The 13,471-nt window shown below is 42.2% G+C and overlaps 1 protein-coding gene across 1 annotated transcript; it reads right to left on the bottom strand.

Moving 5' to 3' along the window:
* Positions 1-1,579: 1,579 nt before the first annotated feature.
* Positions 1,580-12,412, bottom strand: bcl2l12 (BCL2 like 12). The gene is made up of 8 exons (XM_042002800.1): positions 12,289-12,412; positions 6,910-7,099; positions 6,516-6,693; positions 5,868-6,048; positions 4,343-4,447; positions 4,063-4,139; positions 3,613-3,876; positions 1,580-3,536 (listed from the first exon to the last, which is right to left on the bottom strand). Exons 2-8 carry the CDS (start codon positions 7,095-7,097, stop codon positions 3,495-3,497), a joined length of 1,035 nt encoding a protein of 344 aa, XP_041858734.1. The 5' UTR covers positions 7,098-7,099; positions 12,289-12,412; the 3' UTR covers positions 1,580-3,494.
* Positions 12,413-13,471: the final 1,059 nt, after the last annotated feature.

The raw sequence follows: 13,471 nt of genomic DNA, 5'->3' as shown, positions 1-13,471 counted from the left end.
TTAATTTGTCCATCTAGGTAGAATGTTTGGGTCTGTGAAGAATGAAGCTGTAACACGGCGTTTCTCTTCTATATTTGTATATTAACATAAATACTATTTCAATAACACTGTTTTGTACCTGAGAAGAAGACTGAAAAGAAAAAAAAGGATTTGTTTCATATCATTTTTACGACTCCTCTCCCATAAATCTTAGCTGTAATTGCAGGTTATGTTTTAGTTGTGGCCTCCATCAGATACTGGCAGACTTTTGTACATTTTGGTTTTTATTGAGTTTTTCTTTATTAGGGCTTAAATCTAGGAAATCCTTCCAGCGTTGCTTTAAGGATGTACAGAACTGTTGGCTAACCCCGACGGCACTGAAATATAGAAACTCTATATTATACTTGTCCTGAAAACACAGCAGTCCTTTGTTCTGTCCCAGCGGAGGAAGGTAAATGGTTCCCCAGTAGAAGAGGACATTTATAATGGATCCTAAACGGGTTCCCTGTTTAAAGGGTGCATCTAACTGTTGTTTTTTGAAGTAAGCTGGTGGGTTTCAGCAGTGATGGCGATTAGGGCCACCTCTCCACAGAACTACATTACTGGGTTATTGTAGGAACAAGGGACAACCAGTTGGAAACTGGGTAGTTTGATACCAGCATCTTTCCATCTGAGAGACTCTGCCTCTCTGAAGTGCTCCTTTTATACCCAGTCATGTTACTGACCTGTTGCCAGTTAACCTGATTAGTTATCGAATGCTCCTCCAGGTGTTTCTTGTTTGTACCAGGTACTTTTCCAGCCTTTTGTTGCTCCTGTTCCAACTTTTTCCAGACGTGTTGCTGCATCAGATTCACTATCAGCTCATATTTTCATCACATGAAGAAAAGACTCAGTTTCATCATCTGATGTGTTGGTTATCTTCTACTGGGAGTAAGATGAGGATGATGGGATTCTGGTTTCATTTACATTTTACACAGAAACCTGAATTTTAGAAGCACGTACATGTAAATCTTTTTATATACTTGTTGCTGTTGTTATTCATGTTTTACTCAGGTAAAACCAGTAGCTGCTCCCGATGTTTGTCTGCTGTGTTTGCTATTCGACGTGTAGAAGGTTGTCTGTTTTTTATAGGACTGAACACCTCATCAAGCCCTATTTTATAGTGTGTTAAGGCAGGTTTAAAAGAATTGGCTACACACTGAGACAAACCGCGGAGGCCGCAGGAGGGGGGCACTGGCTTGGCCGTCAGCACGTGTTTCAGCCTCTGGTCATGATGACATCCGTGCCCACACATTTATGTTATAGATGTCTATTTGTTCCACTGAATCTTCACCGTACTGTCCTTGTTTTACAGGATTACAATGAAAAGTACTGCGGAAAACTTCAAAGAAAATATTAAATTGTAGATTTCTTTTGGCTGTGGGCAGAACGAACCTTCATCTACAGGAGCTGCTTCTATATACGTCTGACTCCATTTCACACCATCCCTCAGCATCAGCGTCTTCTTCATGCTGGGTGATGAATGAACTCAACTTTCAGATCAGCATGAACCACCGAGCTGAAGCTCTGGTTAAAGAACAACGAGGAGACAGACAAGATCATTCTGCTGAAGACATTTATATGACTTCACAACATTATCAAGCAGTTCAGATTTCAGTTTGGTGCAGACAATCATCACTTTTTACACTGATTATTAAGATTGAATAAATGATCTAAAAAAACACTTCACAACTTCCATTTTCTCTGATATGTCAAAAAAGTGTAAACAGTTCAAAATAAATACTTAAATACAGCAGAGTGTTTTAATGCCATCAGTGCAGGAGACCCAGAGAGCCTTTACTCCAGCACCACTGAGGTAAAAATCTATTAGATGTTTGTTCAAACTCCAGGACCTCAGTTCTTGATACAGACCATGTAAACCGAAAGAACTGAGGCTGTCAGCACCACAGACCAGTTAGTGTTCATCTGCAGACCCCCGACCCAGTGTTTTCATCACCCTCACGCTGTCCGGGGATCAACTTAGTGCTGCTGCTGCATCATCAGCTTCGTCTTCATTGCTGCTTCACAGCGGCCGCTGGCTCATAGATTTAAAGGACCGACTCTGCACAGCTCCGGTCCTCCAGGGCCACAGTCCTGCAGGTTTTAGATACCTGATTCTGATTAAATGGGTCTTCTCAACAGTTTGCTGTCAAGTTCTGCTCAAAAATTGTTAATGTTACCATCATTTCATTCAGGAAACAGAGAAAACCTGCAGGATGGCGCCCTTGGAGGACCAGGGACCTCATTTATCAAACTGCGCGTAGCAAAGCAAACTACAGGTGGCATCTGCGGCACACTTCTACTTTCAGATTTATAAAAGCGTGCGCACGCACGTCCCACACCAACTTCTGTTTATAAATCAGAATCAACTCTAACGCGGGCACACGTGAGGGAACGCCTTGCCCCGCCCACATGGTGGCTATCAATGGTCAGGTGGACACCTGTAATAAATATTTATCACATCATTCCCATGATGTCTCAGGAGACTGAGATCCTGATGAACCAGGTTGACAAACGTAAAAATGTTTAATTGGTGGGCACGGCGTGGGCATTGCTTGTGTTATTAAGGCAGAATAGTGGCAGCAGGAGGCAGATGCTGTCATCACTGTGTCAGAAGGCAAGACGCCAGAGATAATGTGGCTGGATATCTCAGTCGGTAGAGCATCCGTCTGCCCTGTGGGAGACTGAAGTTCGAATCCCAGAGTGATGAATCGCTTTGGACAAAATGTAGGACCAAAGCTACTTTCCACACTGACTGCTACATGCTGGCAGCAGACTGTCCACGTTATTTAGCTGGATGGATTTTATAACATGGAAGTTTTGTTTCACAATGACAGAACATGTTTTAGTGGTTGAGCTTCTTATTAATATCATCTCCCTTTTCCTGGAAATCCTGTTGTTGTTCCCCTGAGCGTGTGCTCTCAGCAGAATATCAAATGTGCGTCTTTATTCATTTCTGTAAACAGCTTTAATATCTAACATGTGGTGTGAAAGGTAATAGTGGACTGTGCAGAAATGTTTCACATCATTTCCTTGATTTTATTCTGTATCGTTGGTGTTGCCGTTTCCCGTTTTTCTAGATTACGTGCATACAGCTGGGTCAGAGTTGCCGGGGAGGTAAGAACATTTTCCCGTCAAGTTAGGTTTTTATAAATTCCAAAAGTTGGCGTACGCTGGTTTTTGTTCCTACACAAGCTTGATAAATGAGGCCCCAGAACTGGACATCCCTGACATAAACATTAAGACAAGAAGATCCTTAGATGAGGATCCTCAAGCTTCTCCATAAGGCCCTACAGACCAGAGAAAGCCGAGTGGAGTCAGATACCACCATCGTACCAGGTGAAACTGGTTTGTCAGCACCAGGCCCTCCAGGAAAAAGGCTTGTTGGCATGACGATAGTCTTTACTGATGAAGAAGACAGAACTGTCAGTGTCACAGTCCAGAGGGGAAACCGTGATGCAGAGGACACCTGAACCTCAGTCATACTCCACAGGTTCCTCCAATTCGGCCACGCTCTCCTAAAGATGAGAAAGAACCATGACAATGGGAAGAAACTGAGGAAAACAAGCTGGTGGTCAGATTTGTGTGACTCACCCATCCTCCATGACTTTTAACCCAAGAGGCAAAGGTGTTCATATAGTGTTCTGCGAAGCCTTGAATGCGGTTGGTTCCTGAGGCGGTCACCATCCGCCGGGACACCTCCATGCTGACCGCTATGCGTCTCAGTGTTGGACTAGCTGGTGGTGCCGAGGGCGGGACCTGGGGCACCTGACTGCTGTTGAAAATGTCTATAACTCTGGCAAATGATCCGTAGGAAAGACGTTTCAGACTGTTGCGCAGGATGGGGTCCGACTGGATCTGTTGGGAGATGATGGTGAAGGCATGTGGGGAAACACAGCAAACTACATTTGGAAAGATCTCACACATCGTAAGCTGATGATAGCTGCTGATGTCTTCTTCTAAGGTGTCTCAGAGCACAGCTGGAGATTGCTGGTGTCAGTTTAAGAGATGAAGCCTAACTACTGATGATGTGACACATCCTACCTTAGTGTTGATGGCATCTCCTTCCAAAGACAGCAGCTCAACCAGCTGCTGGACCACCACCTCTTTATCACACACCACTAAAAACAAACAAAAAAAATACATGTTTATAGTGTAGATATGTGCAGATATATCTTTGCTTTGGTTCTGCAACAGGAAGCAGAAGACTCCTCCTCTGGGTCGCAGGTCAGACAGAAGCTGTTGGATTCTCCTTTCCAGTGACTGAAAGATGAACCTGTCAATGCATCTGCTTGTGCTGCAGTGCGATTCGATGTGTGATCACCTGGTGTTGGTTGGACTACGGGACTCGGTATCTTTAACTTGGTGGATTTCCGGGCAATCCTGTCCAGCTTCTCAGCCACCTCATTGTAGAACTCAGGACGATAACCTATATGAATGTACAGCAACTTCATGAATAGCCGATCTCTGAATAAAGTTTGTCTGAATATGTAAGTCACATTCAGTGCCTTTATACAGGCTCTTCAATAACACGCTAACCTTACTACAGGCTCTTCACTAACACGCTAACCTTTCTACAGGCTCTTCACTAACACGCTAACCTTTCTACAGGCTTTTTACTAACACGCTAACCTTTCTACAGGCTCATCACTAACACGCTAACCTTTCTACAGGCTCTTCAATAACACACCAAGCTTTCTACAGGCTCTTCAATAACACGCCAAGCTTTCTACAGGCTCCTCACTAACACGCTAACCTTTCTACAGGCTTTTTACTAACATGCTAACCTTTCTACAGGCTCTTCAATAACACGCCAAGCTTTCTACAGGCTCTTCACTAACACGCTAACCTTTCTACAGGCTTTTTACTAACATGCTAACCTTTCTACAGGCTCTTCAATAACACGCCAAGCTTTCTACAGGCTCTTCACTAACACGCTAACCTTTCTACAGGCTTTTTACTAACACGCTAACCTTTCTACAGGCTCTTCAATAACACGCCAAGCTTTCTACAGGCTCTTCACTAACACGCTAACCTTTCTACAGGCTTTTTACTAACACGCTAACCTTTCTACAGGCTCTTCAATAACACGCCAAGCTTTCTACAGGCTCTTCACTAACACGCTAACCTTTCTACAGGCTCTTCACTAACACGCTAACCTTTCTACAGGCTTTTTACTAACACGCTAACCTTTCTACAGGCTCTTCACTAACACGCTAAGCTTTCTACAGGCTCTTCACTAACACGCTAACCTTTCTACAGGCTTTTTACTAACACGCTAACCTTTCTACAGGCTCTTCAATAACACGCCAAGCTTTCTACAGGCTCTTCACTAACACACTAACCTTTCTACAGGCTCTTCACTAACACGCTAACCTTTCTACAGGCTTTTTACTAACACGCTAACCTTTCTACAGGCTCTTCAATAACACGCCAAGCTTTCTACAGGCTCTTCACTAACACGCTAACCTTTCTACAGGCTCTTCACTAACACGCTAACCTTTTTACAGGCTTTTTACTAACACGCTAAGCTTTCTACAGGCTCTTCACTAACACGCTAACCTTTCTACAGGCTTTTTACTAACACGCTAACCTTTCTACAGGCTTTTTACTAACACGCTAAGCTTTTTACAGGCTTTTTACTAACACGCTAACCTTTCTACAGGCTTTTTACTAACACGCTAAGCTTTCTACAGGCTCTTCACTAACACGCTAACCTTTCTACAGGCTTTTTACTAACACGCTAAGCTTTTTACAGGCTCTACTATAACATGTTAACATTTCTAAAGGCTCGTCTACAAATGGTGATGACGTATATTTCAGGTGTGGAGTGTAACTGATAAACTCACTTGGCGCGCTGGTGTCCCCTGAAGACAGAGGTTGAATTCTTTCTTTCTCCTTCTCTTTCTTCTGTTTTTCCATCTTTTTAAAGAACTGAGACAGCTTTCTTTTAATCTTCTTTTGTTTCTTCTTCCACTTTTCTCGGTCATCGTCATCTGATGAGGAGGAGGAGGAGGAAGGTTTTCCATCCTGAGAAAGAAGAAGTTTATCATGTCAGCACTGACATCTCAGTAAGATAAAACAGTAGCACATCAATGGACAATATATAGTTGTAAAATAAAGTGAAAAATTCATGACTGCAGAAAAGAGCAAAAACCCAGCAACAATATTATCATCCTATCTTTTTCCACCCATAAAAATAACACAGGATAATAAGTACGGATAAAAATAAATTAAATATAATGAAGGTTGCCACTGATTAGTCAACAAAAAGAGCTGAACTTCACCATACTGTAGTGCAGCATTGACCTGCAATCAGGAAAATATTTTCTCCTATAGTTAAAAATTCTTCTGGAAACTGGGAGCAACAACCCAAAAGTGTTAGCAATTTAGGATTTTTTGGGAGCACAAGACGTGCGGCTTCCTCTAAATGAACACAGAAAATATTACTTAAATTCTTTGTGATACGAAGTCAGATAAGACCAACATGGTCTTACTTCTTGGTAGTGTTTTGCCTTGATGTCCCTGTCAAGCGAGCCTTTCGCATCTTTTGTCCTTCGAATCGTGCTCCGTTGAGGCAGCTGCTTTATTAACCCCTTCAATCCAGTCTTCTTTGTGTTTTCATCTTCAGCCTGGTGGTCCCGTCCATCATTTGGTTGGGAATGTGGCTTGGACCTAGCATGAGAAAATGTTAGAGTGAAAACCCACCAACAGTTCGCCTGCCAAACTTCCATCTGTGATGACATGAAACACATCAAATCCTGCTGAGCGCAGAGATGATTCAAGCCAAACCAACTTTATTTATAAAGCACTTTAAAACAGTAAGCACTGACCAAAGTGCTGAGGAGTAAGAACAAAAACATTTTTGTATTCAGAGTCAAAACAGATCACCTGAACTTGTTATGATCATCGTACGCTCCCCCTACTTTGCCCGGTCTCTCTTTGTGGGGGGTAGAAAGAGTCCGTTCGAGAAAAGCTTGCAGGACCAGACGAGTCTCAGCCTTGATCTCCACCAGAGAGACGGAGTAAACGGAGGAGATGGAAGAGATGGAGGAACTCCGCCCTGCAGGCTCTGACATCGCTGTAAAGAAAACAGACGCATGCTGTAACCATACAGAAAGAAAGATGCTGTTACTCATCAGTTCCTGGAGGCCAACTCTTATCTTTCTGTTTTTCATGGTTGGAGATTAATCAGGAGGAGGTAATGAGGAAGGAAGAGTAGGTGATGAGGAGGGAGGAGATGAAGAAGAATGAGGAGATGATGAGGTAGTAAGGGGTAATCTAACTACTGAGTTTAAGTAGAAGAAAAGTTATGTTGTGACTGGCTGCAAGTTAAGAGTAAAGCAGCGTCATTAGTTCCAGCCAGAAGTTGTTCCCGAGTTATTTCTCTTAACTACGACCTGAATTCAGCTACCAGATAAAGCTGAAGAAGCAGATAGTATTACTCTATAATCCTGCTGTTGTAATCGGACCGGGGGATCAGGGAAGGAAGGATGCTCTGGTCCTGAAGCTGAATGTGGGACTACTAGTAATCTCGAAGGCCACAGAGTTCAGCCTGGTACGTGTAGATGAATAAGGTCAGAGATGTAGGCGGAGTCTAACCGTGTAGAGCTCTACAACTAGGAAGCAGTATTTTAAAACTAATTCTAAAATAGACGGTAACCAGTGGAGATGCTAAAACCGGGTTGGTATGCACCTTTTCATGAGAGTGAGCCAGAGACGAGTCCAGAGAAAACAGAGGAGTTTTAATCTGGAACCACTCACATCAGTTTTCCCTCAAGAGATAAAAGACCAGAAGGTTGTGAGAAATGTTCATCATGAGCAGAAACAAGGAGGTTGTTCATGGAAGCAGCTAGAATCGGGTGAAGCTCCTCCTGGGGAGGAGACGGAGACCCGACGTCCAGCAGCCTGAGGTTCCTGTCCATGATTTCCTATCATGCTGAAGTTGTGTTAACGGGACATATTTAAACATTTTTTTTTTAAAATAACTACTTTCCTAGTAAAGATTTACTCATGATGCTGAGTTACTTTAATCAAGAAGTAACTAAAATTAATTACTTTTAAAGTAACGTGTCCAACATTGGATGTAACGAGGAAAATTAATTGCTCTACTTTGCAATTTCGACCACACTCTTACTGTTCATATCCCGTGCCTTCATAGTTTGGTCAGGGTCAGGATTCATAGTAAGTGTCACGGGCTAAGGCGGAGGTAAGGACCCAAACACAGGCCGACGAGGCCGAAGGCAGACCAGGAACGAGGGTTTTATTAACATAAACTGAAGATGGATACGCGGCGGTTACAGGAAGTGAAAGAGAAACTAAGGGTATATATACAAGGTCTAACAGGTGACGTGTATGAACAAACTAAACCACATGCACTGATGACGGAAAGCAGAAAGCAAAACAGAATACACAAAGGAAAGAGCAACAAACTAAAACAAGGAAAACAACATAAGACTACCAAACCAAAACCAACGGAGCATGACAGTAGAGGCTTTTATCAGACTTTAAACTGCAGGTTTATCTAGAACGTCTACGTAGCGTTTTTCACATTAATAAGTGCATGATTTATCCCTAATAACTGTTTTAGAAAGCAGAGAGATTGTTTTAGGATTTATAACTTACTACACAGCTTCATGTCCTGTAAAACATGAAAGCCATAATAACTTAAATATATTTTACTTCATTTAAAAGTGGTATAAACTTTCTGGAACTGTTTAAACTTACAATAAAACCCTGTTTTATCGAATGCTGTCCTAACAGCTAGATCATAAGAAATCCGGTGTATCTTTTCAAATATTTTCTTGGCTCTGATGGCTTTTATTATACAGCTAGTGGAGAGAAAAGATGGTCAGAAAGAGGGTTAGACATGCAGCAAAAGACCACCTTGTGTACGAGTCATAGCCTCAGTTACAAGAACTGGCTGTTCCACCAGCTGACCCCCCCCCCCCCACACTTTTCTTTTCACTTTCTCCTCTAAATCACCACCAACCTCCTCACCTTGGAAGATCAGACCAAGACTTTACTGCACATTATGTCTTTTTGCCATGACACCAGTTACCAAAATAAAAGCTTGTGTACCTTCATAGTGTTATGAACCCCCCCCCCCCCCCCATCATCCTCCCAACCCAGCTGATTCAGAAAAGTTCATAATTTTATTATTACTACACAGCAGGTGCAGATATTTTGTCTGTTTGACCTCTGCATGACTTCTGTTCCCTTCGTGCACCATATGATCCCTCCTCTGCTGTTTCACTACATTACTGTTTCCAGATAAACACCCCGCCTCTGGAAAGACCAGCAGGTCTGTAGACAGTTCTTGTGTGAGGGTCCAGGTCCTCCTTGAACTCTGCATCACTGTACCATAAAAACAAATGCTCAGAAACGTGACCTGTAGTGTTTCACATCTTCCAGATTCCCTAAAAGCATGATTCCCCTTGTGACCCACACAGGGGCATAGCACGAAATCCTGGACCCCGTGTACGAACCATCTTGGTGGGGCCCTACATGGATTTGACTGATAGTTCTCACACATAATTTTCCCATGGTATAAGACTAAGGTAATAAAAATGATCTTACTTTAACAGACACTCTGACATTGCTCAGCCTCTCATGGTCCTCCTCTTCTTCGCCTCAACCTCCTCACTACCTTCAGAGAAACCTTCCCTTCCCACTTCTTCACTTGCATCTTCTGTCTCTGCTAGAGGGACAGACCTCATACAGCCAGACAGACAGGACTATCTGAGCCTGCTCACAGCAACACGACAGAATAAAACCTAACGTCAGCGTCACTGAGATCATTCCGTCTGAACCAGCTGCAGAAGACTGACTGTAAACTGAATAACTTCGCTGCCTCCATGAACTCAGAGCTCATCTGGACGTGACGACGGACCTGCTGCTGGGTCTGAGACTGAGGACCATGTGGTCCATGATGTTAAGCTTTGCCAGTACTGATGTTACCATGTCAAAGTGGTGCTGAGAGGTTGATTATTAGGCAACAAACCACTTGCTACGATGCACCAACAAACACAAGAGTCATGTTTTGTACTGACTCCTGTTTCTCCTCTGTGTCCGATAACATGCAGACTGGACACCTTTCTGACTCAGAGCCCTTAGTTTCTAGTTAATGCAGTAATTCAGTAATAATTATAAGACAGCCCACTTCCCAGGTTAGATATTTTATAAGTTACTGACTCAAAAGCCAACAGTAGGACTTATAATAACCAGACTGATTTATCCATCAGTCCTTGTAGGCTTAAAGTTGGAAAATTATCCTGTTTTATTTTATTCATTAAGAAATGATGGTAGGTTATTTGTTGTCAGCATTACAGACTTCGGGTCTGGTGCATTCAGATTTTCAGACAACTAGAGGCCAGAGGCATCTTATCAGTCCGGAAATGACCAGGAATCCATTCACACCGAACATGTCATGGTCGATCCCTGCAAAGGGCTAAAACATCCACAACACGCGGAAGTGTTTTTATCACAAGGTCCGTAATGATTGGGGCAATAACTTAGATGAATTTCTGATGTAATCAATCAGTGTCGTCCCTAAATGAACCCTAACTGTTAACCTGATATCAGCTCAGTCGGTGATGGTCACCTCGCTGCCTTCGTTTTCTCACCCTGTGTTTTTTCTCTTTTCTGGTGTCCAGACTTCCTGTCGATGGGAAGTTCAGGACTTTCTCCTCTAGCCGCCTGGCTTTTCTCTGACTCTGTAAGCAGACCAGTGCGGGTGTGGACTGAACCATTTTTAGGGGGTGACAGGACCCCTGAAAGAACATCCATCATTATTGTTAATGCTAATGTTATTGTCTCTGCAGCTTCATTCCAGCAAACCGATCATTACATTAATTAATTAGACATTTTTAAATTAAACATAAAAAAAAATCCATTTCATGATTTTCAAGGGCCCCCACCCTGCAGAGGGCCCAGGTAAACAGCTCAGTTTACCCCCCAGTTTGCCTCGCTGGCAGATTGGGGTCAAATCTGACCCCAAACAGCCTCAATGTCAAAAACTTTGTACCACCAAAACAGCAAAAGAGAAAACAATTATGACATTTTTTCATTTCTATGTTTTCTACATTATTTTAGATAAGTTTTGGTCATTTTACTATCAAATGACAAAACAGGTCAAATGTGGCCCCATCGGTTTGTAAGGGTTAAATCGGTGAGTGGTTCAGCTCTCTATGAGATTTCAGTGCTCAGAGGTATGACCGGGTCTACATAACTAATCAATAATTAATCAAACTTATATCAAACTGAAGTGTTTACCTGAAGTTTGGCACATATCTCTAAAAATATGGACCATAATGATTTTAACAAGTTTTTAGATTAAAACGAGAATAATGATGTAAAAATGAAAATTTCTTCTAACCTCACAAATTCTCTGCAGCTGCAACGATCACATATAGATTTTATTTTTCTAAATGAGGATGATCAATAGCTTACCTGTGTATTAATTATTCCATCTGTTAATGGTCATGTTTTCCTCCAAGCTGATGAATTTAAGCTGGGTTTCTTGTGTGATTACAGAACATTTCTGTGATGAGAACTGCTTTCTTGTCTCGACAATATTGATCATTAAAAGACAGAAATCATGAAGTAAAATGATCTTGGATTCATTTCCGATAAAAAAAAAACTTCTTGTTAGTTACTGAACAGAATAAACTTCTGCTTGTTCAGATGTCCTGTCCGTCCATAAGTCCAGAAAAAACACTTGTCCTCCAGGGACCTCTGTGGGACACCTCTGTCTCTACTCATGTCAGAATTAGGCCTTAAGTGTCCCTAACTTGTTGTGAGTAGTCCATCTATGATGGAACATGACGTCTGAGGCTCTGGACCTTCCTGATTACATGTGGGGTTCTGGTCCCCACGATGGATCAGTAAACTTAAAGTCGCGACTTTAATTTCACTTTAATGCAGGTCTCGCCGTCCGTAGAGACGTCAGGTTTATGAGACCGAAAAGAGCCGAGGAAAGCCGATTGAGCTTCGGCCGGCCAGGCTAGAACGGACAGCTTAACCTGGACCAGGAAATGGACCGAACTGTGCCAAAGTCGTCCCCCCACAGCGGACACACATACCTCCGACCCTCGGACACACATCTGAACAGCTTCCCTGACCGGATCTTAAAAACCGAGGACACGAACTCTGGAGGGACAAACTTTCCCACACACAGCTGGTTCTGACCTAACCAGAACTTTAACCAAAACTTTACCAGAATTTTAACTCAGGAGAGGTCCAGAACTCTCCACGGAGACTCTTTCTTACCTCTGTCCGTGTGTGAGAGCCTGACGAGCTGCTACAGAGGCTAGATTTCCTCCGCCGCTCCGGTCTGTGTGTAGTGAGACAGGGAGGCGCGCGGTGAGCGACGGGGGGAGGGGAGGGGCGCGAGTTACAGGGGCGTGGCTATCTTGGGAGCGACAGGTGGGCGGAGCCACTCTGAAGGCTATGCAGCTGTCTGGTGCTCTATTATTAAAAGACAAATTTATTTTTATCTTCCATCTTTTTAAACCAGCTGACCTGCATTCAAGTATAATAATAATAATAATAATAATAATAATAATAATAATAATAATAAATAAAAAGAAACTTCATTTCTTCTTCAGGATTAATCACTTCATGATTTTGTTTTCTGTATTTCAGTCTCCTGATATCTGATCTTCAGTCAGAAAGTGTGTCACGGCGGTTCTGAGGAGGAAAACAATGAAAATCAAAAAGTTTTTCTTTTAGGAGAAAACATGAGGTGTGAGAGCCTGTCAGATTTGTTCTAAACAGAAACAGAAACCAGTTCTAGTTTGACTCCCAATTAGTAGAAATGAGGTGTTTTACATCAGAATCAGAATGATCAGAATCAGAATACTTATTTAATCCCAGAGGAAATGTGTGCACACAGTCACTCCATACTAAATAAAGAAAGAGGAACATAAGATAAAGATAGAAATCATAATAAGGAAAATTAAGAAAAATGACAGATTGGTAACAATATTATTAGTAGTAACATATTACTCATCATTAATCTGGATGTAAACATCTTAACTGAACAATCATCCGCATCCACTGAATGTGATCAGCACAAAGGTTATTTCTTTAGTTTGAGGTCTTTAGTTTCAGTTTCTCAGGAAAAAGAAGCCATATAACTTTTCACACCTGAAAAAGATATACAAAACTATGAAAGATAACTTTTTTGAATACATTTTATTTCAAAATAATCACTTAACATGATATTTATCAACATTTGTTCATAATTTCTGCTGTTTTCATGTCTTTTTTCTTGTTATTCTGACTGGATCAGGTTAAACATGAGAGGCTGATTTACACCAGGTGGTGTCAGTGGTAGATGGAGGTTCTGCAGGTCTCTCTGAACACATTTCCTGTATGATGAGCTCAATTTGGTGTAAAACTCAGGAAAGATTCAGCTGCTGATCCTCTCCTTGTTACAGCAGACAGTCAT

This window comes from Melanotaenia boesemani, chromosome 2, assembly GCF_017639745.1.
Source record: "Melanotaenia boesemani isolate fMelBoe1 chromosome 2, fMelBoe1.pri, whole genome shotgun sequence".
In the NCBI taxonomy this organism is placed as follows: domain Eukaryota; kingdom Metazoa; phylum Chordata; class Actinopteri; order Atheriniformes; family Melanotaeniidae; genus Melanotaenia; species Melanotaenia boesemani.
Note: the sequence above shows the minus strand (reverse complement) of the source record. Positions and strands in the feature narration are given on the sequence as shown.

What these genes read in the sequence shown, in the direction of transcription:
- bcl2l12 (XM_042002800.1), bottom strand. Translation starts at nt 7,097, where the DNA reads ATGTCAGAGCCTGCAGGGCGGAGTTCCTCCATCTCTTCCATCTCCTCC. An exon ending in AGGCAAAACACTACCAAGAA is followed by an intron (nt 6,049 to 6,515) that starts GTAAGACCATGT and finishes CTTCTTTCTCAG; the next exon opens with GATGGAAAACCTTCCTCCTC. An exon ending in CGTAGTCCAACCAACACCAG is followed by an intron (nt 4,140 to 4,342) that starts GTGATCACACAT and finishes GTTTGTTTTTAG; the next exon opens with TGGTGTGTGATAAAGAGGTG.